Consider the following 26,582-nt stretch of genomic DNA (forward strand, 5'->3'; position numbering starts at 1 on the left):
GTGACAGGAAGCCGTCACAGTTTCTTCGGCACCTTGAGAGCTTAGGCGGGTCGCAAATCTCAACCGACTTTTTGAAAACAGTTTGGGTCAGCCGGTTACCTACCGGCATTCAAACAGTCTTAGCTGGACAGACTTCTACCACAATTGAAGAGATGGCGGATATAGCAGATAGGATCAATGACCTTGTCCCCTCGACACCTCAGGTGGCATCAACCAGCCGACAGAGTGAGAATGTCGACTTGGCCAGGGAGATCGCTGCTTTACGAAAAGAGGTCCAACAGCTGGCCCTCAGACAACGAAGCGGCAGATCAAGCAGCAGGTCCCGACTACGCGATCGTCAGCACCCTCCGTCGAGATCCCAATCCAGCTATCGGCGCCACCCAGTCTGCTGGTACCACTTTAAGTTCGCCGACAAGGCGACCAAGTGCTGCCCTCCATGCGACTTCAAGTCGGAAAACTCCAGAGGCAATCGGTAATGACGACCGACGATTGCCCCTCTTCAACTGGTCGCCTGTTCATCACCGATCGCAAATCCAAGACACAGTTCCTGGTCGACACTGGGAGCGACCTGTGTCTTCCCGCGGTCGCTGCTGCGAGAGCGTCGTGCACGGACTACGTATCAGCTAAGTGCCGCTAATGGTTCTTGTATAAACACTTACGGTTATGTTCATTTACAACTCGACTTTTGTTTACGTAGAACTTTTAAATGGCGTTTTGTTGTTGCCGATGTGACTAAACCTATTATAGGTGTAGATTTTTTAAATCATTACAATTTAATAGTTGACTGTCGTAACAAACGCATAATAGACAATACAACATCTGTAACAGCTTGTGCGTTGCGAGTTAAATGCAGCGACATTTCGTCGGTCAAAGTCCAATCGGGTGACTCGGGTTACCATAAAATTTTGTCGGACTTTCCCGATATTACCCGACCATCCGGCACGCACCGTATTATACCACACAACACGGTACACCACATTCGCACTACACCAGGCCCACCAGTTTCTTGTTCACCTCGTCGCCTCGCTCCAGATAAATTAAAAATCGCCAAAGAAGAATTCCAGGCTATGTTAGAATGCGGTATAGCTAGGCCGTCTGAAAGTCCTTGGTCGTCACCGTTACATTTAGTACCCAAAAAGGACAACGGTTGGCGTCCTTGTGGAGACTATCGGATGTTAAACGCCAGGACAATTCCTGATAGGTATCCTATTAGGCATATACAGGACTTCGCTCACAGTATAGCAGGGTGTAAAGTATTTAGTACATTAGACTTAGTTAAAGCGTATAACCAAATTCCTGTGAGTCCTGAGGACATTCCTAAAACCGCAATAACAACTCCATTTGGTTTGTATGAGTTCCCGTTCATGAATTTTGGCCTATCAAATGCAGGTCAATCGTTCCAGAGGTTCGTGGACGAAATGACAAGAGGACTTGATTTTTGTTATTGTTATTTAGACGATTTTTTAATTTTTTCAAAGGACGAGTCAGAGCACAAAAACCATTTACGTATAATTTTCCAACGCTTAAAGAACTACGGTATGGTCATTAACGTGTCTAAGTGTGTATTCGGAGCCCAAGAAGTGTCATTTTTAGGTTATCACATTTCCGCGAGTGGCACCAAACCGCTAGACACTAAGATAGAAGCGATTAAAAATTTTCCCGTTCCTACTAACATTCGTCAACTACGGCGTTTTCTAGGAATGATTAATTTTTACAGACGTTTCCTACCGCGCGCGGCTGAGTTGCAAGCACCACTAAACAAGTTATTAGTTGGAATAGTAAAAAACAACCAACCGATAACATTGAAAGACGAGTCACTCGATGCGTTCGAGCGCTGTAAACAATCCCTTTCAAACGCTGCATTATTAGCGCACCCGGATTGCCAAGCGAAACTCGCACTTATTACCGACGCATCGGACACAGCTATCGGCGCTGTATTACAACAATTTACAGATAACGCGTGGCAACCGCTTGCATTCTTTTCGCGTAAATTAAGTCCATCTCAGGGTAAGTATTCACCCTACGACAGAGAATTATTAGCTATTTATGAGGCCATTAAATATTTTAGGCACATGTTAGAAGCTAGACATTTTATCATTTATACTGACCACAAGCCGATCAGTTTCGCATTCCACGAACGGAAGAAAAACTGTTCGCCTAGACAGTATAGGCATTTAGATTATATCGCTCAATTTACTACGGACATCCGTCATATTTCCGGTAAGGATAATGTTGTTGCCGACACTTTGTCTCGTGTCGAAGCATTGGAGCATCCTCTAGACTTAGAAGCCTTAGCAAAAAGTCAGGCTACGGACCACGAACTTCAAAAATTAATTACTGAAGGTTCGTCGTTACGTCTAGAAAAATTAACATTACCCGGGTGTCGAACCCCATTGTACTGCGACGTAAGTACACCGACATCTAAGCCGTTTGTTACAAAATATTTCCGTAGGCAGGTCTTCGATTGTTTACATTCTTTGAGCCATCCAGGCGCTAATACAACAGCGAAGTTAGTCGCAGAACGCTACGTATGGCCGAGTGTTAGAAAAGACTGTCGTGATTGGGCAAAAACCTGTTTAGATTGTCAGCGCTGTAAGATTACGCGACACGTTAACGCACCGCTAGGGACATTTAATTTGCCCCTCGCGAGATTCAAATATGTACACATCGATCTAGTAGGGCCGTTGCCGTTATCGGATGGGTATCGATATTGTTTAACTTGCGTTGATCGCTTCACTCGGTGGCCAGAAGCTATACCGATCGCGGATATTACAGCGGAGACAGTAGCTAAAGCGTTGCTTTCGTGCTGGATATCGCGTTTTGGCTGCCCGACGGACATTGTAACAGACCGCGGCAGACAGTTTGAGTCAGCGTTATTCCAGCTCCTCGCGAAAATAGCCGGATTTCAGCACAAGCGTACAACTGCTTACCACCCAGCAGCTAACGGTCTCGTTGAACGTTTCCATAGGCAGTTAAAAGCGTCCATAATGTGCCATGCGCCACAAAAATGGACCGAGTCTTTGCCGTGGGTATTGTTAGGGATACGATCGTCGTTTAAAGAAGACTTGAACGCGTCGTCGGCTGAACTTCTTTACGGGGAGCCTCTTAGGTTACCAGGCGAATTTTTTGATCCTGTAAGTTGCGGTACAACTGATGTCAGTGACTTCATCGCTCGATTGCGAGCTTTTGCGCAACAGTTACACCCGACACCAGCCTCGCGACATGGTAACAAAAGCATTTTCGTTTATAAGGACCTCGCCAATACCGATCACGTCTTCCTGCGTGAAGACGCGGTGCGGGCATCATTGCAACCTGCGTATACCGGTCCTCATAAGGTCGTTTCTAGGAACGACAAATCTTTTACTTTGTTAATTAACGGGAAGGAAGTTACAGTCTCGATTGACCGCCTCAAGCCAGCGTACATTTTATGCGACAGTAACAACAATGCCGCAACTAGTGACGATACTGTGGCTAAGGATTATACAACCCGTTCAGGACGCAAGGTGAAGTTCACCGATTTTTATCGCCCTTAACCAGGTCTCTGGAGGGGGGTGATGTAGGTGACCTCCTACATATTTGCATAAACACAACACAGTCACGCATACACGCACACATAAACACGGGTGCATGACGAGTGGTCGACGTCACGTCGATTTGTTGACCTCTGATTGGCAAATTCGAATTGCAACGCACAGCTGAGCGGGGGTCACTGACCGGTTTTGCATACGCGCGAAACGACAGTGGAGTTCCGCAGCGCCCGCGACATACCACGCTTTCGATTACGCAACTTGTTACTTTGTTATCCGAATTTGTGCATTTCTCTTTCTCCTACTTGTATTCTTCTTCTCAGTGTTGTACTCTCCTTCTTATTATTTGTTGTGGACTGTGAGTGATAATAAACTGTGTTGTGAATATAACTGTGCCTCATTTCACCTGTCGCCGTACTCACCCTTCACATCATCATCACTCACACCTTACCACACCGGAGGTGACACCACGTCACCTTCCCCTTCATATTTTTTGTTATGTAGTTTACGAATAAATAAGATATTAAATTAAGACAATATTTGGTTCTATTCTAAACTATAGAAAACTTCACATTATATGCTCATATTGCAAAATATTTTTAAACACTTTTTCTCATATATTTACAGAACACTAGTTATCGCCCGCAACTCCTTATGAGTAGAGAGATGATGAGGTCACAATAATTAATTTAATTTGAAGTTATAGTGGTTTTTAAATGTGAAAATATGAGGACGCTAAAAAAATATTTATTCTCAAAGTGGGCAGTAGACTAAAAAAAGGAACCACTGATATAGAAGATAGTCTGGAAGAACACGTAGGCTGCTATTTTTTTACCGCAGGGACTGAGTCGTTGGCGACCGCTAGTTTTACTATAAGACTGCTCCGTAGTTCTTTCATATGGTTACTTCTTTAAAAAAAGACGTCAATATTCGAACAAGTAACACTTTAATTCGTATCTCTATAAATATACTAGCGGACCCGACAGACGTCGTCCTGTCTACACGTCTTTAATTCGAATATTATTTAAAATTTGACACTACGATGGTAGCGCCGTCTGTCGGATCCAATGTAAAACATTCCAAAATCAACAACTACTAATAAATTAAAAATAAATTAAAAAAACATTGTCCAGCGGACAAAATTGTGAATCTAAACCATTCCCAGATCCCCTTGAACACACACAAAAAATTTCATCAAAATCGGTCCAGTCGTTTGAGAGAAGTTCAGTGACATACACACGCACAGAAGAATTATATATATATACAAAGATTTTGATATCGTAATGCTTTATAATTTAATCGCTTCGATAAGAATTTATCGATAAAACATCTTACCTTGTCCGCCATGTTGACGTGCAAGCGCGCCATTTTGACATTTTATTTTTTTTAAATTGAAATATGCAAAAAGTCAACAATGTTCTGCCACAATTATTTATAGTAAGATTTCTTATATCATAAAGTTATAAATGATCACGTGCTCACTTTAATTCGCTGAAATAGCGAAGCGCATCAGCTCACTATACGTCCCCACTGAGGGGCTCGGAGCCTACCCTAAGTTAAGGGTGATTAGGCCATAGTCAACCACGCTGACTAAGTGCGGGTTGACTTCACACATATCTTTGACTTTGTCAGATATGTGCATCACGATGTTTTCCTTCACCGTAACGTCGGATTGTACATATGTAAATCGGAATGGAATAACGCATTGGTACATGGCGGAATACCCAGGACCTGCAGATTGTAAGTCAACTTGACCCCTGAGCCACTGACGCTCTTAGCGAAGCGCATAGACATTTGTGATTGAAGATAAGTTGTCTATCTTTCATCGACGGATAATACAGAAATTGAATATTTATTTTTACTCTGTATTCGTTTTATTGATTTAAAACTCTTTTTTATTTAATAGACAATTTTATTTTCTTTACTGGAGTTAAAGCAATTGAAGCGCTCGTCCTGAAAAATTCAATATAAAGAAAGCAAATTTAAAATCTGAACACGTCTAATAGTTTACAAAGTTGAATGTTTCTTTCTTTGTCTCTAGGATATGGATCTGATCGAGGTCTTGTGGAAACAAGATGTGGACATGGGCTTCTCTCTCGAGGATCCTGTGCAGCCGGTGAGTTGATCTGATGACATTAAATCATCAATAAACCCGACTGTATGACACTATGGAAGAATTGAATGACACCTCACTTATCAACATTGATTTATAGTAGGTTTCTGAAAACAAAATATTTAAAACATATGTGTTTTGTCAACGATGACAGGGAGATGTTTCTGACACTCTTTAATAGAATGCTAATCTAACATCACTTGACAAAACCGTGTGGGTTTCTGAGACCGGAATCTTAGTATATAAACATATCAAGTAATTTTGACGACACAAAGATAACTGTGTTTTAAACAGAGATCTCAGAAACCCATAGGACGCAAATAACATAAATTTTATAATAATTATTCGTAGAATCATCAAACAAACATGCGAAATTAAAAATATATAGTGTTTTTTTTAATTTAACTTTTTTATAAAGGAGGGACCGCAAGCTACTAAAGTTGAGCTTCAAGACGAGATAGCTAAAGAACTGAAACTAGCAGAAGAGAAGATCCAGAAGAAGATTGAAGAGACGGAAAAGATAGAGAAGGTGAAAGCGTCTCTTCTTGATACTGATTCTAAAGAGGTTAGTATTTTTAATAGTTAATTAGTCTATGTGTTCTTCCAGACTATGTTCTATATGTATGACAAATTTCAGCAAGATCCATGCAGCTGTTCAGGAGATATCTTCTAACATATAAACCAGTCTTTCCCAAAGTGTGCGATAACGCCCCCTTGTGGGCTGCAGGTCTCAAGTTGCGGGTTATAGTAAAAGTTTCGTTTAGAATTCTCCGTTAATATACATATATAGGTCACAATAATTAATTTAATTTGAAGTTATAGTTGTTTTTAAATATGTGAAAATATGGGGGCGGTAAAAATATATTTATTCTCAAAGTGGGCAGTAGACAAAATAAGTTTGGGAACCACTGATCTAAACATTCGCATTTATAATATAAGTAAGATGTACAACAAACTCACGCCAATCCCAAAGTAGGCAGTCCACAGATCTCCATTTGGCGTGGTCCTAACCTCTCTTCTACCTTCATCTCATTATTCAAGATTTATGAAACCCTTAAATATTTTTTAAGCATAGACATTTCTTCGTTTAGATATTAGTTAGAAACATTTGACGCAAGCGCGCTTTCGTTACCAATTCAAGTGTCAGATGTAGTGAGGGGACATAAACGTTGATATCTTATTAAGGCTGGTGTTGCGATACACCGGCACTGTGTCGGATTTTCTTCCTAACACTTAATAAATCTAGAATATATGTATGTGTGGTCAACTTGTTTAAACAATCTAAGCCTAACCAAATTTTTTTACAGGATGATCCTTGGGCTGGTCTCTCTTACACTGTGGATACAGAGACAGGTAAGTTTAAGTTAAGTTAAGAATAAGATGTATTTAACTTTATCTTAATAATAGCTGTAGCCGCAATTCTATCCGCGTGGAATTAAAAAAAAACTTAGGATATGTTCTTCCAGACTATGTTCTATATGTATGACAAATTTCATCAAGATCTGTTGAGTTGTTCTGGAGATATCTTCTAACATACATCTAAACATTCGCATTTATAATATTAGTAAGATAAGTCAGATGTATGTCGAAAAGGTGGTAAATAAGCCTATTAAATTCGCTGAAATAGCGAAGTGATAGAAGGAAGGGCGATTGAATAATTTTTATACTCAGTTTTGTAGATAACTAGCTGAGCCCGCGACATCGTCCGTGTATAATAATGATTTTGGGTACAATTTTAGTTATGTTAACATTAAATATTTGTTTATTATTTAGAAATTAAAAAAACTTTATTAGTCTATGTGTTCTTCCAGACTATGTTCTATATGTATGACAAATTTCATCAAGATCCATTCAGCTGTTCTGGAGATATCTTCTAACATACATCTAAACATTTGCATTTATAATATTAAAAAAAATCGTATTTATTTAAAAATCTTATCGGTAGTTAGTAATTATCACAAAAATTGTATTTAGCAAAATCTACGTTCCATTTTTTCTACGTAACCAAACTACAAACTCAAAAACTACATTGTAAGTGTAGTAGTTTTTGAGTGCACAAAAATATTATTTAGTATACAAAACTCTTGTAAAACATATAATATACTGAAGTTTGAATAAACTGTAGAGACATAAAACTACCCCTAAAAAGTTCTCGAACATATAAGGGTGGCTCCCCTTATGTAAAGAATGCCATTTAGGGGTTGCAACCCTACTGTAATCGAGTACTCATTTATATCGCTAATATTTGTTACGTATAACTTAACTTTTATTTAAAAAAAAATGGATTTTTCTGGAGATAATTTCTAACAAACATACATCTAAACATTCGCATTTATAATATTAGTAATATAATGAATATTTTAATCAACTTTAAGCCTATTCACGATGAACAAGTCCTGATCTTACTTGGAACTTATATGACAAATAAAGTCGTATCACTAATCTCCAATTTCATCAGCTCTAAGTCCCCACTGAGGGTCTCGGAGTACCCTAAGTGAGAGTATGTGATAGTGAATGCTGGTCCAGTGCAAGACTTGACACATATGTTTGAGTTTGTCAGATATGTGCAGCATCACGATGTTTTCCTTCACCGTAACATCGGATAAATGTACATATGTAAATCGGTAATGGAAAAACTTAGTTATCTTAGTTACCCAACACTTAACTAAGACATTTTGAAACAGGCTGTGAGTTTATTCGGTTCTTTTGTTACGTAAATTCGTTACTGTTTGAATTTTGCCGAGTCATGTGACGGATGATGACTTAACGGGGGGTAACCTATCCCTAGGGTAGATTTGAAACCAAATCGATAATATTGATAAACTAGCGATCTTGCCCGCGTTTTGTCCTCGCGAAATAAAAATAAAATTAGTAGTCTATGTGTTCTTCCAGACTATGTTCTACATCTATGACAAATTTCATCAAGATGAATACAGCAGTTCTGGAGATATCTTCAAACAAACATCTAAACATTCGCATTTATAATATTAGTAAGTCTGTGCCTGTGAAAATATGTTAGCGTAACTTTATCCAACCATTTTAATAATTTTTGTCTGTCTGTATGTTTGGAAGGCCGCGTATTTTTCGGGTAATCTTCTCAACTATTGGCAAAGGAACATGGAAGAACACATAGGCTATTAATTAAGTTTTTTAAATTCCGTGCGTACGGAGCCGCGTGCTACATATAGTACGATTTACTTTTTATTAAAGTTAAAAAGTCGTGAGAAAATTATAATATAATTTTATAACTAAAATTATGATTCAGAAATTTTTTTTCGAACAAAAAATACAAAAAAAAACTTATAATAAAAGTCGATTATCTTTGAAATTTCGAGAAGGACACGTATTTGGATGGCGGCGTTCGTAATGAGTTTGAAATGACCATTTTACTATGACCCCTGGAACAGATCTAAATATGAGAAACTTAATACAATTTTAATATGGTCGTACAAACCGATGGGTCAACGTAAACTGGTCGTGTTTGGAGATTTCCATTTTTATTTGACCCGTCTCACCTTGTACGTTTGAAGTAACTTTTCCTTATTTACAAAGTCGTTACAACAATCGATGGTTCAAGAATTAATGGTCGGTTTGAAAGTGACAGCCGCGCGTTCGAATTTCAAAAAGAGTCGGCCCGTTTTGCTTTTTTTTTGTCTCGTTTCCCGCCGCCACCACTTTTCCACAAGTCATCGTATCGGCCAGTGTTCTTTGTGATTAAATATACTTTTCTCTTTTTTGCTATTATTTCTTTCTCTTTCTGCCAAAGGATCATTTTTGGGTTGTATTGACGATTATTAATATTTCGTTTGTGTTTTTGCCGAAAGAAATCATTTTTCTCTATAATTTGAATTTCGAATACGATTCAAATTTTTAATTTTTTTTTCTTTACTAATAAAGAAAGGCTGCGTCGTATAGAACATATGTTCATTAAAAAAATATTAATATACAGATGAATAATAACTGTCGCCCGTGACTCCGTCCGTGTGGAATTAAAAAAAAGTAGCCTATGTGTTCTTCCAGACTATGTTCTACATCTATGCCAAGTTTAAGTGAGATCCGTGCAGCACTTCTGTAGATACCTTCTAACATACATCTTAAAATTCGCATTAAATCTGTTAAATTTAAAATGCAGTACACAATTATGGTGCTACCAATTCCAAATAATATCCGTGAATCGATGTATTGTTACAAAATATGATTAATGTTCGTCTGTACATCTTAATTCCCTATAGATTTACAATCATTAATATTCCTTTAGGAATTATTCCAGCATTGTGAGTAACCTTTTGTGATATACATAAGGGTTAGTAAGATGTAACTAGCATAGTATCGTATTTGACATTGATTTTTTTAAAATGGGCAAAAGGCATCTAACGTACAGCCAAGTGACAGCTGGAGTTTGAATTGTTATTAATTTTTTTTAATACGATACTGGCTGAATATGTTTGTTTTTTTAATAAATATGAGTTTAGTAAGTTAGGTTATAACGCAATCACTACCGACTGCCAGACTGTCTAGACTATCCGTTAGAGCAAGAAGGACGGCATATAAAAAAAGGAGCTGACCTGAAATTCTTTCTCGAAAATGTTGCTACCTTTTTAAGAAAGAGTTTAACAGTGGTAGAGCCCGCTTTAACATGTTCGCACGAATTGTCCTCGCTCAGTGAAATACCACGACCATACAGAATACAGGCGTCAAGTGGAAGCAATTCCAACTACAGTCTGATGAGTGTGCGTCCCGGAGGCCTAATTTAGTCCTCTTTCCCTACCCACCCCTTTTCTTATAAGGAAAGGATGGGAAATGGAAGTGGACTTTCCGGATGAGAAGATGCATGGGAAGGGAAAATATTTTCTTTCTGTGCATCTTCTCCTCCGTCGATTAAAGGTAGGCAACGCATATGTAATTGCGTATGTCTATGGGCAACGGTCACTTCGCTATTTCAGCGATTTCAGGTGGTCGCTCGCTCGTTTGCCACCTTATGATATAAAAGAAATACCTCCTATACTATTAAAAAGATGTCATTTAGAGATTTTAAATTAATTCATATATATTTAAATTTAAAAGAAACTAAGCGTCCATAAATTACGTGAGGTGTTTACAGGGAGAGGGGGTCGAGTCAATACTCATCTAATTTTACATTGTAGAGAGGGGATGCCTCTGAAAATATCACGCAATTTTTCTTCTGATTGAAACAAAAAATTATACTATTTTGGTCCATTTAATCGTATAATACGTAAGGTACGATGGGAGAGGGGGTTGAATAAAATCTTAAAAAAAAATTAAAACACCTCACGTAATTTATGGACGCTTAGTTTCTTTAAAGGATTATGTTAAAAATATTTATAAAACTGTTGGTATTGTAATTTAGCTATCGATTTAAATAATCTTCCAATTTTGACAGTTATATATTATAATTTTATTGTAAATAGGCAAAGGCACAGCACATTCAGCCACATACAAAACTGACAGTAAAAAGTATGTAAATAAATTAATTTAATTTAAAACTATACTAATATTATAAAGCGGAAGAGTTTAAACGCGCTAATCTCAGGAACTAGTGGTCCGATTTGAAAAATTATTTTTTTGTTGAATAGTCCATTTATAGAGGAAGGCTTTAAGCTATATAACATTACGCTGCGACCAATATTTTTTTAATTCCGTGCAGACGAAATCGCGGGCGACAGCTGGTATAAAATATTTCGCTAGTAATCTAGATTGTTTTAGTCAAGGTGAGTATTTTTTTTAAATAACTAGGCAAAGGTTCATACGTCATTCAGCCAGGATTTGAAAAGTCGTAACACGTGTTTACTTGCATAGTTCATTGGCCGGTTATCAAATTGTTTTGATGACAAATCAAAAATTAAAAAAAAGAAGCTAAATAGCCGTGTTCTGTAGAATCATGGTGTCTACGCGTTTTGTTACGCGTACTATTTAAATTGATAACGTTCATTCATGAAGATAACAGTGGTAGAGCCCGCTTTAACATCGCACGAATTAGCCCGGCTCGCCCGGTGAAATACCACGACCACACAGAAGACACGCCTCAAGTAGAAGCAATTCCGCGTTTCGTCTGATGAGTGTGCGTCCCGGAGACCTAATTTAATCCTCTTTCCCTTCCCACCTTTTTTCTTATAAGGAAAGGATGGGAAATGGAAGTGGACTTTCCGAATGAGAGGATGCATGGAAAGGGACGATTTTCTTTCTGTGCATCCTCTCCTCCGTCGATTAAAGGTAGGTAACGCATATGTAATTGCGTATGTCTATGGGCAACAGTCACTTCGCTATTTCAGCGATTTCAGGTGGCCGCTCGCTCGTTTGCCACCTTATGATATAAAAAAAAAGATAATTAAATTAAATCTAGTGATAAATATACCTATATAACTCGGGGATAGTGTAACTTCTATACTGCGAAGAAATTTTTCAAATCGGTTCAGTTTCGGAGTATATTCAATATAAATAAACAAATCTAAGAGCGTCGGTGAGAATTTTAAATATAAGAAGAAGTAATTTATTCACCAAAATAATGCGATTCCGCATAAAAGATTGCTTTAAAAATTATGCTAAAATTAATATGTTTTGAATAGTATACGTACTTAAATAGAATATATAAAATAACATATAAAATAAAAATAGTAGCCTACGTGTTCTTCCATCTAGGTCAAATTTAAGCACGATCCATGAAGCCTTTCTGGATGTAACTTCTAACAAACATCATAATATTAGCATTTATAATATTAGTAAGATTGTAAGACAGTTGCAGTATTCCTAGTTAACTAACAGCTGGATTTTTTAATTAAAAACATAAAAAAACTAACCTCTACTTATGAAACCTAAAAACAAAGATGGCGTCGAAAGGCGCGGGAAATCGTTTTCATTAAAATAAAACACCGGCATCCATTAATAAAAGAAAGATTAATGTCTAAACGTACAATGCGTAATAAATTAACAATATTTCAAAGGGAGACTCACCCCTGGCGGCCATTTTGAAACGCGATACGTTCTGATTGGCTGGCTCTCTTACTAATCAATAAAACGCCATAGATTATAAAACGATGTAAGAACAACCAAATACATCAAAGAACAGTTAACCTTATAGCTAAGGTGTTACGATTCATTTTGGAATAATATCACGGAAATACGAAATACGATTTTTTATTCAAAAAGGTATACCAAGTTATTTGAACTTTAAATCGTAACTAAGTTCTTTTCAGACTGAATCCAGACTTACTTTTCATTATACTACAAACCAAATTAGGATTTTTTTATTTTTATTTAGCATTTTAAACAAGGAATTGTGTTAGTAAAAACCCAACCTAGTTAAATCTAGACTAAGGAAGACATCTTAACTTTTTTTTTTAATCCAATTTTTTTTGGGATTTTTGTCCATATCGGACAAGTCAATCCCATAATGCCCTTCCTTATTATTTAATTAACCAGCTGGCATAATCATACCTACGCGATTGAAGTCGGGTCTGACAAAATTTAAAAAATTAGGCCAACAACTTTCATTTCTGTAAATAACAGCTCACGATCCCGCCTGTTTTCCTCACACTCCAACAGCAAGTGATGGACATCTTCTTCCTACATGTCTCCATCTTAACCTTTTGACAGCCGTTAACCGATTGGACGTCAACGAGGTTATAAAAGAGTATGTTTTAACATTAAAAATATCACCAAAAACTGCTTCCTGCATAATTACTTTGTTATTTATTTGTCAAAATCGCATTCCAGAAGCCTACGAATCTTATAGCGAAAGTTTAGATGTATGTTTGTTAGAAATTATCTCCAGAAGGGCTGCATGGATCTTGCTGATGACAGAGATGTAGGACATAGTCTGGAAGAACATAAGCTATTAATTAAGTTTTTTTATAATAATTTTTCGCGAACAGTTAAGGGCGACAGCTAGAGACTATTAAGCTAAAATTGTATATAACATTAAGTTTTTGTACTTAAGCTTCTAATGTCTTGATTCTAAATAAAGGAAACACTAAGATGGTTATCTGACATTATCTTGTCGTCTAAAGGAGCGACATTAAAAATTCCTTTTCATATTTCCAATCCAATTAGTTGCAGGTAGTCAGAAAAAATACGACAGTTTAAAAAAAGTCTTTTGTTCAAATGTGTTAATGGACAATAATAAGACGATTTGTGGTTTTTGTTATTGATAAAGAGTTGTTTTTTGTTAGAGATTTTATTTTATAACTTAACATTGGTAGAGTTCAAAAACAAACTGTTTGTTAGTTACTTAAAATCATAAACTAATTATTTTAAAGTACGTTGTTACGGTGAAGGAAAACATCGTGATGCTGCACATATCTGACAAACTCAAACATATGTGTGAAGTTTTGCACTGGACCAGCATTCACTATCACATAGTCTCACTTAGGGTACTCCGAGACCCTCAGCGGAGACTTATAGTGAGCTGATGAACTAAAAAATTCATTGTAATGTCATGTATGGAGTTTTATATACATTTAGAATGTAATAGCAAAATGAATTGTACAGCATCATACACATCCCCATCGTATGGGTTTAAGATTGCCCTAAGTTAGACTAGGCTTCAGGCAACACAAGCCCACTATCCTAAGTAAGACTTGGCCTCAGTCAACACAAGCCCACTGTCCTTAGTAAGACTAGGCCTCTGTCAACACGTCTCTACTACCCTAAGTAAGACTAGGCCTCAGTTAACACACCTTCCAATGCCCTAAGCTCATACAAACACTTCTTACCAGATATTATTTCCAAACCGCTACGACTTAGGGTCCTTCAAGAAGCGAGCTTATCACTATCTTAAAGGCCGGCAACGCATCTCCGGTTCCTCTGGTATTGCTGATGTCCATGATCGTTGAACACCTCGGAGTTCCCGCTGCACGTTTGCCCACTTCTGTTTAAAAAAAATGTGCAGGTTGCATGTTTTCCTTCGCCAAAACAGTTGCAACCGTTAACAAGACAAACCCGCTGATGAGTGATGACGTAGCGAGCCACGTCATCGTGACGTCACGAGCATATCCAACTAAGCACGAGCTAATGCCGTCAAAACATCCCGTGATAGTCAGTTTGTAATATAACTAGAAGGTAGCTTTTTAACTAAGCTATTGATTTAAATGCAATATAGATTTCCTCATTGTGTTTTAATACGTGAGTTTTCAAGAAGCTTTTGCTTATTTTTCCAGTTTTTTGTTTCTATTTATTTAATGTTACTTTTTATTATCTTAATTCTAATATTATCAGCTAGTGGAAACCCGCGAAATTCAGACTATGCGTTCTTCCAGACTATGTTCTATATGTGTGCCAAATTTCATCAAGATACGTTCAGCTGTGATGGAGATATCTTCAAACAAACATCCATCTAAACATTCGCATTTATAATATTAGTAAGATGTGATAGTTTAGATGGATGGATGTTTGTTAGAAGGTATCTCCAGAACAGCTCAAATTTGACATACATATAGAACATAGTCTGGAATAAAACATAGACTAATTAAGTTTTTTTTTAAATACCGCCCGGACGGTGTCGCGGGCGATAGCTTGTATAAACTTAAAATTGAAATGTTCATATCATCAACTTTCGATGTAAATATCGTACGTGAAATCAATTTATTATTTTCAATGTAAACATTTCGTACCAAAACTTGCTGATTCTCGATGACTGGCCGCCATCTTGTTCTATCACGGTGACTATAATACATCCAACAAGTGAAAGTGTTCCTTTTTTGTAGTTTTTAACCGTCTAGTTTCTAAACTGTTACTATATAGTTGCAATTCATCACAGGTTTCCATTGCCTTTTTATTTAAAAAAGAAAACAGAGCATTTTTTTTTACGTTGGTAGTAAGTGGATAGTGTTAAAATGTTGGTAGACGCAAGATACATGTAACACACGCGTCAAGTCACAAGTCAAATGCTGTATACCTCGTCCGCTGCAACACGACCTCACAGAACACACGCTTTAAGTCTGATGAGTGTGAGTGCCGGTGGACTCATTTTACTCCTCCTTCCCTTCCTGATAATGCATATGACGGAGTGGATGAGTAGTAATAGGAAATATTCTCTTTCTGTGTGCCTCCTCCGTCGATTAAAGGTAGGCAACGCATCTGCAATTGCGTATGTCTATAGGTCGCTTTGCTATGTCGTCGAATACAGTTGGCTACTTGCTCCACATATCTATATATGTAAAATTCGTGTTAGTTACACTATTTATAACTCAAGAACGGCTTTACCGATATGCCTGAAAATTGGTGAGGAGGTAGCTTAAAGCCAGGAGACGGACATAGGATACTATTTATTCATTTTTTTTCGAATTAATGCCTTAAAGAGCTTTTTATTTAACTTATTTATACATCCACGCGGACGGAGTAGCGGGCGACAGCTAGTACTTCTATAAACCAGTTTTCTCTCCTATCCAATTAAACAAAATATTAAATAAAGAAAAAGCAACCTTATTCTAACAGACATATATATCAAATTGTATTAACACAATGAAATTTAACCGGGAACATACATGGGATTGTAAGAAGATTATCCTTAACCAACGATGTTACATCTATCTCTCTCTATCATTGGATGACACAATAAGTTAGAGTGAGATGTAAATATTCGGTACGTATTAAGCCACGCCTAAACCTTTTGAAGTAGCCGATTGGTTGAACAATCGAGTAGAGAAAAAAAATATAGTGCGTAAGGGACAAAAAGGTTCCTTTACATTTCATTATAGTGGTACAACGCAACGTGGAAGGATATTTATCCTGTGTTTAAACATAGTGCTTGTTATATATTTAAACGTGTCATAATTATTTGTGATTTTCTGGACATATTTTTGTGTACGTTATGTATAATTTCGTGCTAGAAAAGTGAACGTCTCGGTGAGTTTTTTCTGTATGTTTTATGAATGTTGTATTTATAAGATAACATTGGTTAAGTCTAGACGTGTGGAGAAACGAGATAGATTTTTTTAAAGTTTTTTTTTTTTAAAGCTTAAGTTTTTTTTACGTATAAGCTTTTATCAGTATTTTACATAGCCAAGGTATCATCAGCTCACTATACGATTCCCCTAAGGGTCTCGGAGTACCCTAAGTGAGACTATGTGATAGTGAATGCTAGTCCAGTGAAAGACTTCACACATTTGACTTTCTCAGATATGTCGATATTTTCCTTCCTAGTTGATTTGTAAAAATAATGGGCAAAGGAATTAGAAGAAGAAATATGTTTATTACTAAATTCACATAATCTAATTTAAAATTAAAAAAAAAAGATATGTTTAATTTTCGCCTGAACACGATAAAATTGCCGACGCCCGTTGAAGTCTTTTACATGCAACTCAATACTAGCTGTCGCCCACGACTCCGTCCGCGTGGATATATAAAAAAACTTAATATATAGATAAGTTAAATAAAAAGCATCTCTTCAAGGCATAAATTCAAAAATAAATGAATAAAGAGTATCCTATGTCCGTCTCCTGGCTCTAAGCTACCTCCTCAGCAATTTTCAGGCATATCGGTGAAGCCGTTCTTGAGTTATAAATAGTGTAACTAACACCACTTTCTTTTATATATAGATTATAAGATCATATTAATATTAAATGTATACAAGAAAAGTAATAATTTCGTATCATATTTACATTTATGTATCTACTAGCTATCGCCCGCGACACCGTCCGCGCGGAGATAAGAAAAAACTTAATTATGTGCCTGTGTTCTTCCAGACTATGTTCTACATCTATGCTAAAATTTCACTGTTATCGATTCGTTCATCTTTGTTACTGCAGTCTTTTCAGACTGGTCGTAGTCATTAAGTATTGATGACTAGCTTTACGAGGCGCCGCCACTTCTTAGTCCTCTGCCTTTTTCTGGAGGTACATAACAAATATATAACTATGCAAAATATTTGCTTTTATATTAGTAAGATTTATTCAGGAGGAGGGGAAAATTACAACAAGGAAATTATTGAATTGCTTCAAATAAACGATCTAAGTAAAGACAGAATTGTCAAAAGATAATTTCCTAGACGACGAGAACTGTTGCGTTTACCCTTTTTTTTTAAGAGGGGGAATGCGTTACGCATACCGGGTGCCGCAGGGAAAGCCACTTCGGTTATGCGGGTCTCTCTCCACATCCCTAAAGGGACAAGGAGGCTACCCACTACTGTTTACCATCTATCCATCGATCCAAACATTCACATTTATTAGGGTCCTGCAAGAAGCGAGCTTATTACCATCTCAAAGGCAACGCATCAGCGGTTCCCCTGGTATTGCTGATGTCCATGGTCGTTGAACACCTCGGTGTTCTCGCTGCTCGTTTACCCCCTTGTGTTATTTGTAAGAAAGATTTAAAAATCATTACAGTATTAATGTAACATATCGATGGTTCCCATGTAAACTATAGTAAGTCTAAAATATCAAATAAAAGTAACTAAATTGCGGCTTACGTATATACGTAAACTAGCTGTCGCCCGCGACCCCGTCTGCACGGAATTAAAAACATCTAATAAGTAGCCAATGTGTCCTTCCAGACTATCTTCTACATGTGTGCCAAATGTCATCAAAATCCGTTGAGCCCGTCTGGAGATATCTTCTAAAAACATCAATCCATCCATCTAAACATTCGCATTTATAATATTAGTAATATAGTATATACGTAGAAGCCATTGATGTTGTCAAACAGTTCTAGATCCCTTGGGCGTTAAATAGATTTAAAAAAAAAAGCGCGAAATATTGACTATACGATTAAGAATATCGATTCTGACACAACATTACATCGATTGTGACAGATCGTAATCGATTGACATTGATCGATTGTATTTGACAGATGAATTGTCAAAATATTATACACCTTCGGTAAATTCTATAATATTTATCTACATGCTTTTTTGTAACAAACAAGAAAGCGGTCAATATTATTCACCAAAGTTGCATATTGAATTTTCAGATGCGTTGCCTACCTTTAAAACAATAGAAGAAATGCACAAAAAGATCCCCTCCTCTGCCAAATCCACCTATCCTTTCAATCCCTTCTTTACAAGAAGGGTGGGAAAGAGAGGAAGGCAGTTCTCCAAGACGCACAGATCAGACTGTGGTTTGAATTACTTCGCACTAGAGGCATGTCTTCTGTGTGTATTGCTCCTGACGAGCCTGGCAGAAGCTGTTTTTTATATCATAAGGTGACAAACGAGCGAGCGGCCACTTGAAATCGCTGAAATAGCGAAGTGAAGTGACCTTTAATCGAGGTTGGAGAGGATGCACAGAAAGAAAAGATTTTCTCTTTACATGCATCCCCTCATTCTGAGACTTTCATTTCCCGTCCTTTCCTTATAAGAAAACGGGTGGGAAGGGAAAGAGGGCTAAATTAGGTCTCCGGGACGCACACTCATCAGACTGTAATTGGAATTGCTTCCACTTCACGCCTGTCTTCTGTATGGTCGTGATATTTCACCAGGCGAGCCGGGACAATTCGTGCGAAGATTTAAAAGCGGGCTCTACCATTGTTACATTTCTTAGGCCTACTATAAGTTTACGTCCACATTGTCTCTGCAATTTTTATTCCTCATAACATGACCATACTAACCTTTTTGTACCTATGTATTTTCAACGATAACTATTATTTAGAAAGAGGAGGTAAACAAGCATGTTTTTCCCGGATTTCATTAAAAAAAACCTTACTATCTTACTTCTTACTAATATTATAAATGCGAATGTTTAGATGTTTGTTAGAAGATATCTCCAGAACGTCAGTATGGATCTCACTGAAAGTCACAGATGTAGAGCATAGTCTCAAAGAACACATAGGCTTACTAATTAAGTTTTTTCCCGCGCGGACAGAGTCGCGGGCGACAGCTAGTCTTTGAATAAATTCGAAATAACCCCACCAAAGACCTTTTAAAGTTAACTTTTAAAGCTCTAAAGGTATAAAAAAGATTTAATTCAAGGTACAAAAGATATAAAAAGGAAAAAAGGATCAGACGAAGGCGTGTCTTGTTCAGTCAAGAGGTTCATTGTAACAAAAGTTGTTCTTATGAGTCAGATTTATAAAATACTAGCTGTTGCCCGCGACTTCGTTCGCGCAGAATTGAAGAAATAACTTAATAGGTTATGTGTTCTTCCAGACTATGCTCTACATCTATGCCAAATTTCTACGAGATCTGTTTAGTCTTCGTCAACGTAGAAGTACAAAAGCCTATCATATCTCTAATATTATAAAGCGGAAGAGTTTATTTAAACGCGCTAATATCAGGAACTACTGATCCGATTTGAAAAAATCTTTTTTTGTTGGATAGTCCATTTATAGAGGAAGACTTAAGGCTGTATAACATTACGCTGCGACAAATAGTTCTTTTTTTAATTTCGCGGTGACGGAGTCGCGGGCGACAGCTAGTTATAGGTATACATCAGCTGTCTTCCAGTCAAGGTCTCATCAAAATCGGTCCAGAGATTTTAATCCTCTTTCACTTCCTACCCTTTTTCTTATAAGGAAAGGATGGGAAGTGGATTTTACCGGATGAAATGCAGGGGAAGGGAAAATATCCTCTTTCTGTGCACAGCCTCCTCTGTCTGCAATTGCGTATGTCTATGGATTGTGGTCGTTTCGCTGTTTCAACGATTTCGGGTATCCGTTCGGTCGTTTGTCACTTTATGATATAAAAAATAAACAGACAAAAATTATTCAAAATTAATTTTTCGTTATCACAAACACAAATACGTGTACGAAATATATTTCTCTACTTACAGACACGCATATTTTATTTATATGTATTAGATTCTTCACCTTTGTTCAGGTGGGTGTTAACTGTGGGTATACAAAAGTACCCCATGGGGTCGGTTTGGGGTTTTCTTATGTAAATATTAAGTTATGAATTTTTTTACAAATAAAAGAAATGATTATAAAATTACGTTTCATTTTTATCGTCCACTAGCTGTTGCACATGACTGCGTATGGAATTAAATAATAGTAGTCTATGTGTTCTTCCAGACTATGTTCTATGACGTCAGCGAGATCCATTCTGGAGATATCTTCTAACATACATCTAAACATTCGCATTTATAATATTAGTAAGTAGTAGGCTATGTGTTCTTCCAGACTATGTTCTACATCTATGTCATCAGTGCTATCTATGCAGTTGTTCTGGAGATATCTTCTAACATACATCTAAACATTCGCATTTATAATATTAGTAAGAAGTCTAGATATGTTTATTAGTAATTTTATAGTTTCGTTTTGATAGAAATAATGGTTGTTTCAAAACTGAAGTGATTTTTTACCATTGTTCCACAATCCACATAATTTCCTTAAAAGAATTTTAGTTTCAAGTAGCGTTTAAATCTAACTTCTTAATGTAAATGCGAATGTTTAGATGGATGTTTGTTTGAAGATATCTCTAGAACTGCTGAACAGATCTTGATGAAATTTGTCATACATATAGAACATAGTCAGGAAGAACACATAGGTTACTTAAGTTTTTTTTTAATTCGCAGAGTCGCGGGCGACGGCTAGTATTATTGTAACTAAGACAAAAAGATATATAAAATCTTTCCAATCGAATATATATGTATATAATCCAGTCCCAAATTAAGCGGCAAGCACAAAGACTGGCCGAAACCGCCCGTTGAAAAGAAACTTTAAGAAAAAATGACACCCCTCTCGCTTGCACATATAGCGCTGTCCCTTTCTGACATGTTCAACAATAAATGGTTCGAAATTCAAACGGAGATAAAAAACGACGCTCGTGTGGGTCAATTTATAAATGGTATGCGTTGTGTTACCATGTTTCTAGTTCGAATTTTAAATTGTAGTGAAAATAAAAATTGGAACGTTCCCTAGAGAGTTGGTTTTTGAGCATTCCTCTATTAAAAAAAATATATATTAGCTGTCGCACGCGACTTTCCGCGCGGAATTAAAAGGATAACTTAACTAGTAGCCTATATACTCTTCTAGACTATGTTACATTTATGCTATACATCCATGCAGCTGTTCTGAAGATACCTGCTAACATCCTATACGTATTTTAATTGTCAAAAGATCTCTTCTTATATTTTTACAACTAAAATGAATTTTGGAAATATTTCTTTAGTAATAAATACGAACGAAATTATAATTTTTAGTTATTTAAATGTATCACGTAATGTTACATATACATTCGAAAAAATACATAAAAAAAAATTCCACATTTTTCGGGAGATTTTAAAGCACTGGCAACACTGTATATTTAAACAAGATGGCCGCCGACTTAGATTGGAGTCAATTGTTTCTAGGAATCGTTTTGATTGCTTCGTTGGGGACTTTACGTGATTGGACGATATGAATATTGACAGTGAGGCGGGCATTTAAATTATAAGTGACGTAAATTTACCAAATATACATAATGAATCATCCTGTATCCCTTTCCTTATTTGGGGATATACAGTATGTTCTTCCATACATCTATAAGACGTCACAATTCTCTAGTATAACCTCTTTCATACAATGCTTTCATCTGATTGCCTCTAACTTTATAAAAACTTTCAAGCTTATTCTCTTGTTTATTTGGCCAGTAACTTACTAATATTATAAATGCGAATGTTTATATGTTTTTAAGAATGTATCTCCAGAACGTCTGCATGGATCTCGCCGATAAATAAAGATGCATAACAAAGTGACTCAGGTTGTGTTCTTCCAGACTTTCTACATCCGTTGCGTCGTTCTACTAACAAACTACTGACACTGACACTAACAAACATCTAAACATTCGCATTTATAATAGTAAGATTACCTACAAACGGCATGATTTATTTTATATATAAAATTCTCGTGTCACAATTTTCGTTTCCATACTCCTCGGAAACGGCTTGACCGATTCTCATGAAATTTTGTATGCATATTGAGTAGCTCTGACAATCGGCCAACATCTATTTTATAATCACGCGCGGACGGAATCGCAAGCGACAGCTAGTAAATCTATAGATACCAAGAGGCAATGCTCTTTCACTTTCGACACAAGCACCGTGACGGCGTCCATTGTCAAGGTTGTTATGTAATGATTATTTATATATTGTTTGACAGTTCATGGTTAGTAGAGTAAATAAGACAGATATGTAGTACTCAACGCTGGCTTCCTTCACCGTAAGACATTTATCGTATGTTGTTACGGTGAAGGAAAACATCGTGATGCTGCACATATCTGACAAACTCAAAGATATGTGTCAAGTCTTGCACTGGACCAGCATTCACTATCATATAGAGAGTGGGAACGTATAGTAACCTGATAATGACTACTCATGCCTCTCTCTGTCTGTCCTTTTCCCCTTTTCTTCCATCAACCTTAATATATTTCCTCTACCTCCAAATTCAATCATGTCAAGATACGTCTTACTATTATAATATTATAAATGCGAATGTTTAGATGTATGTTTGTTAGAAGGTATCTTTAGACCAGCTGCATGGATCTTGCTGAAAGGCATAGATGTAGAACATAGTCTGGAAGAACACATAGGCTACTAATTAAGTTTTTTTTTTTAATTCCTCACGCTAGCTATATATAAATGCAGATATCAACTTGTCCTTTGTTTATTCACCTTGAAGGTCGTCACGAAATGGCGGCAATTTTGACAATTGTTTGTTTTTTTTTAACAATAAAAAGCAGTCAATAGCTATGATTCGTATCGGTTTATTTTGAATGGTTTTATTTTTAGAATGAAACCCTTTTTGGTTAAATCTTAAATTAGTTACCTACGAGATTATATTGAAGAGCTGTCGCTCGTGACTACTGGATTTAAAATTAAACTTAATTAGTAGTCTATGTGTTCTTCCAGACTATGTTCTATATGTATGTCAAATTTCAGCAAGATTCGTTGAGCTGTTCTGGAGATACCTTCTAACATCTAAACTTTCGCATATATATAAAAGAAAGTGGTGTTAGTTACACTATGTATAACTCAAGAACGGCTTTACCGATATGCCTGAAAATTAGTGAGGAGGTAGATTAGAGCCAGGAGACGGACATAGGATACTATTTATTCATTTTTTTTTCGAATTTATGCCTTAAAGAGCTGCTTTTTATTTAACTAACTAATATTATAAATACGAATGTTTAGATGGATGTGATGTGGCTGGATGGATGGGTGTTTGAAGATATATCTAGAACGGCTGAACGGATCTCGATTAAATTTGGCATACGTATAGAACATAGTCTGAAAGAACACATAGGCTATACTAATTAAGTGTTTTTATACATCCACGTGGACGGAGTCGCGGACGACTGCTAGTTTGTAATATAATATAGATCTGGCTGTCTGTTTCACCTTTATTAGTTCGCTAAATTTACTTAAAAGGGGTAAACATGTCTTGTCAATTTTGACAACACTTAAACTACCGTTATTTTGAAATGTAGCAAAAAAATTGCCCCCGTAATATAACAAAAGAAGGATTAAATCCTCTTTGGTGTTGAAGTATGCCACTGCGGTTTGGGACTGGCCATTGTTTTTGTATTTTTTTCTTTGGAGAAAGATGAAAAAGTTAATTGTTTTGAAATGGCCAGTATTTAGTACGATTATAAAATATGTTCCCTAGAGTCTTGTTGATATATGATCTATAGAATGTTCTTACGATCTTTTTGGCGGGAAGTTTATTTAAAACTTTTGTAAAGTCAACCTTATTCTCAAAAATAATGAAATAGAATAAGACCCTTCGTATAAGATGTGTAGCGCGCGACATATAACGTGGAATCGTTGACACGAATCGTTTTTTCGATAAGTATAGATGTCCTCCAACATCTTGAAAATTGCAGTGACATTTCTCACGACGATCTTGACAAATAAATTTCAGTCGGCGACGCGCACTAGCTTTAAGTTGTGTTGAAAAGAGCCTACGTGTTACTCAAATCCAATTGACAACCAATTTAAAAATTATAAACATTAAAAAGAACCATTCGATTATCGATTTCATTTCAAAGATAATAAAGTCGTTATTACAACGAATTTATCATTTGTTTCAAATTTAAATCCGGCTTAAGATCCCCCATTGGCTACTGTAATAATTTGACCAAACCTAAAGGACCTTTTCACAGTTAAAAGGCTTATAGTATTAACCACTGGTCTTTGAAAAGGTTATTTTTTTGTAGACTACGGTTTGTAGTGTTTTGTCGGTTTTAATTTTTGCGGGAATTTCGGTTTGCTAATTTATAATTTATGGTTTAAGGTTTTTATAAGCTACTGGGACTGGTAATGATTTTGTTTTGTTCTTAGAGATAGAGTCGAACTTGGATAAGCTAGAATCAATAATCAAGTGCGTTCCGGAGGCCTAATTTAGTCCTCTTTCCCATCCTTTATCTTATAAGGAAAGGATTGGAAGTGGAAGTGGACTTTTCGGATGAGAGGATGCATGGAAATGTTTTCTTTCTGTGCATCCTCTCCTCCGTCGATTAAAAGCAACGCATATGCGATTGCTTTGTCTATGGGCAACGATCACTTCGCTATTTCAGTGATTTCAGGTGACCGCTCGTTTGCCACCTTATGATATAAATACAAAATAAGCGAAAATTTAAAAAAAAAATATTTAAAATTTAATAATCTTGTCATCAGGTGAATACGTGATCCAAGGCGAACTGCCCCGTGAGCTGGTGAACAGTGAAGAGTCAAGGTTCGATCTTCTGGAGGAGGCGTTACAACTTGTTGAACTCGGAGACGAAGCAGAGCCTAAGGATGAACAAACTGAGGTAGACTTTCGTTCTTTCTAGACAAAGTATTCGATAAGTGAAGTGGTGAAGCAAACGCTTCGTGTTGTCTACAACACTTAACAATGGTAGAGCCCGCTTTAACATCTTCGCACGAATTGGCCCGGCTCGCCCGGTCAAATACCACGACCACACAGAAGACACGCCTCCAGTCCGAAGCAATTCCAACTACAGTCTGATGAATGTGCGTCCCGGAGACCTAATTTAGTCATCTTTCCCTTCCCACCCTTTTTCTTATCAGGAAAGAATGTGAAGTGGAAGTGGACTTTCCGGATGAGAGGATGCATGGAAAGGGAAAATATTTTCTTTCTGTGCATCCTCTCCTCCGTCGATTAAATGTAGGCAACGCATATGCAATTGCGTATGTCTATGGGCAACGGTCACTACGCTACTTCAGCGATTTCAGGTGGCCGTTCGCTCGTTTACCACCTTATAATATAAAAAAAATTGGATCAATTGATAACTGTTGATATTCTTACAAGAAAAGTTGCATCCCATCACCATTCATTAACACACAATTCTATTCCAATACTTAGTCTATATTCTTTTTTTAAATTAAGTGATGTACGAGACGTATGACCTAAGTTACGTTATCATTATGAAAGAATGTCCGGTGCGACCGGTTGAATCGAAATCTTGTTCTTTTGATTCTTTAGTGACAGGACCCGATAAGCGCACTTGTCCTCAGTCAAATAAAAACGAACAAAATTTACTGGCTTGTACGCTTATTTTATCTACGTTTGTAAATTGGATAAAATTGACGATTCTGTGAGTGACGAAACTGTGAGAATGTCCTCCGCGGAAAATTTATTTAGCCCAACGGCTCATTGCCTAGTCCATTTCTCTATATTCAAAGTCATGTTCGCCCGAAACCTTCCTGGCCGTCAGAATTCCGTTTGCTCTTGGCCTTAACTCCATATGAAATGGTCACGTTATATGATGACGCATTATTAAATAACATGCTTTCCCTCATCAAATGATTCACAAAAGAGCCGAATTTAGTGACTGTTAAAAGAACCTTTTCACGTTCAGTTTATTTTGTTGTGTTCAATGTAATAAATGTTTTCCATTATTATGTATTGTACATAAGGATGTTACAAGATTATATGATTTTTATTTTCAACTTGCTCTCGCCCGCGACTCCGTCCGAGCGGAATTGAAAAAAACTTATTTAGTAGCCTATGTATTCTTCCAGACTATGGTTTATGTGTACGCCAAATTTCATTGAGATCCGTACAGCCGTTCTGGA

The 26,582-nt window shown here is 36.8% G+C and overlaps 1 protein-coding gene across 1 annotated transcript in view; it reads left to right on the forward strand.

The window, feature by feature from the left end:
* LOC106125973 (uncharacterized) overlaps nucleotides 1–25,336 on the forward strand; it is a 34,886-nt gene extending 9,550 nt beyond the window's left edge. The window contains exons 3-6 of the mRNA XM_013323387.1: nucleotides 5,569–5,643; nucleotides 6,059–6,205; nucleotides 6,948–6,993; nucleotides 25,182–25,336. Of these exons, the coding sequence (XP_013178841.1) occupies nucleotides 5,569–5,643; nucleotides 6,059–6,205; nucleotides 6,948–6,993; nucleotides 25,182–25,336 (423 nt within the window). The remainder of the gene's footprint in view (nucleotides 1–5,568; nucleotides 5,644–6,058; nucleotides 6,206–6,947; nucleotides 6,994–25,181) is intronic.
* The last annotated feature ends 1,246 nt before the right edge of the window (nucleotides 25,337–26,582 follow it).

This window comes from Papilio xuthus, unplaced genomic scaffold, assembly GCF_000836235.2.
Source record: "Papilio xuthus unplaced genomic scaffold, Pxut_1.1 DF825355.1, whole genome shotgun sequence".
NCBI classification, from domain to species: Eukaryota; Metazoa; Arthropoda; class Insecta; order Lepidoptera; family Papilionidae; genus Papilio; species Papilio xuthus.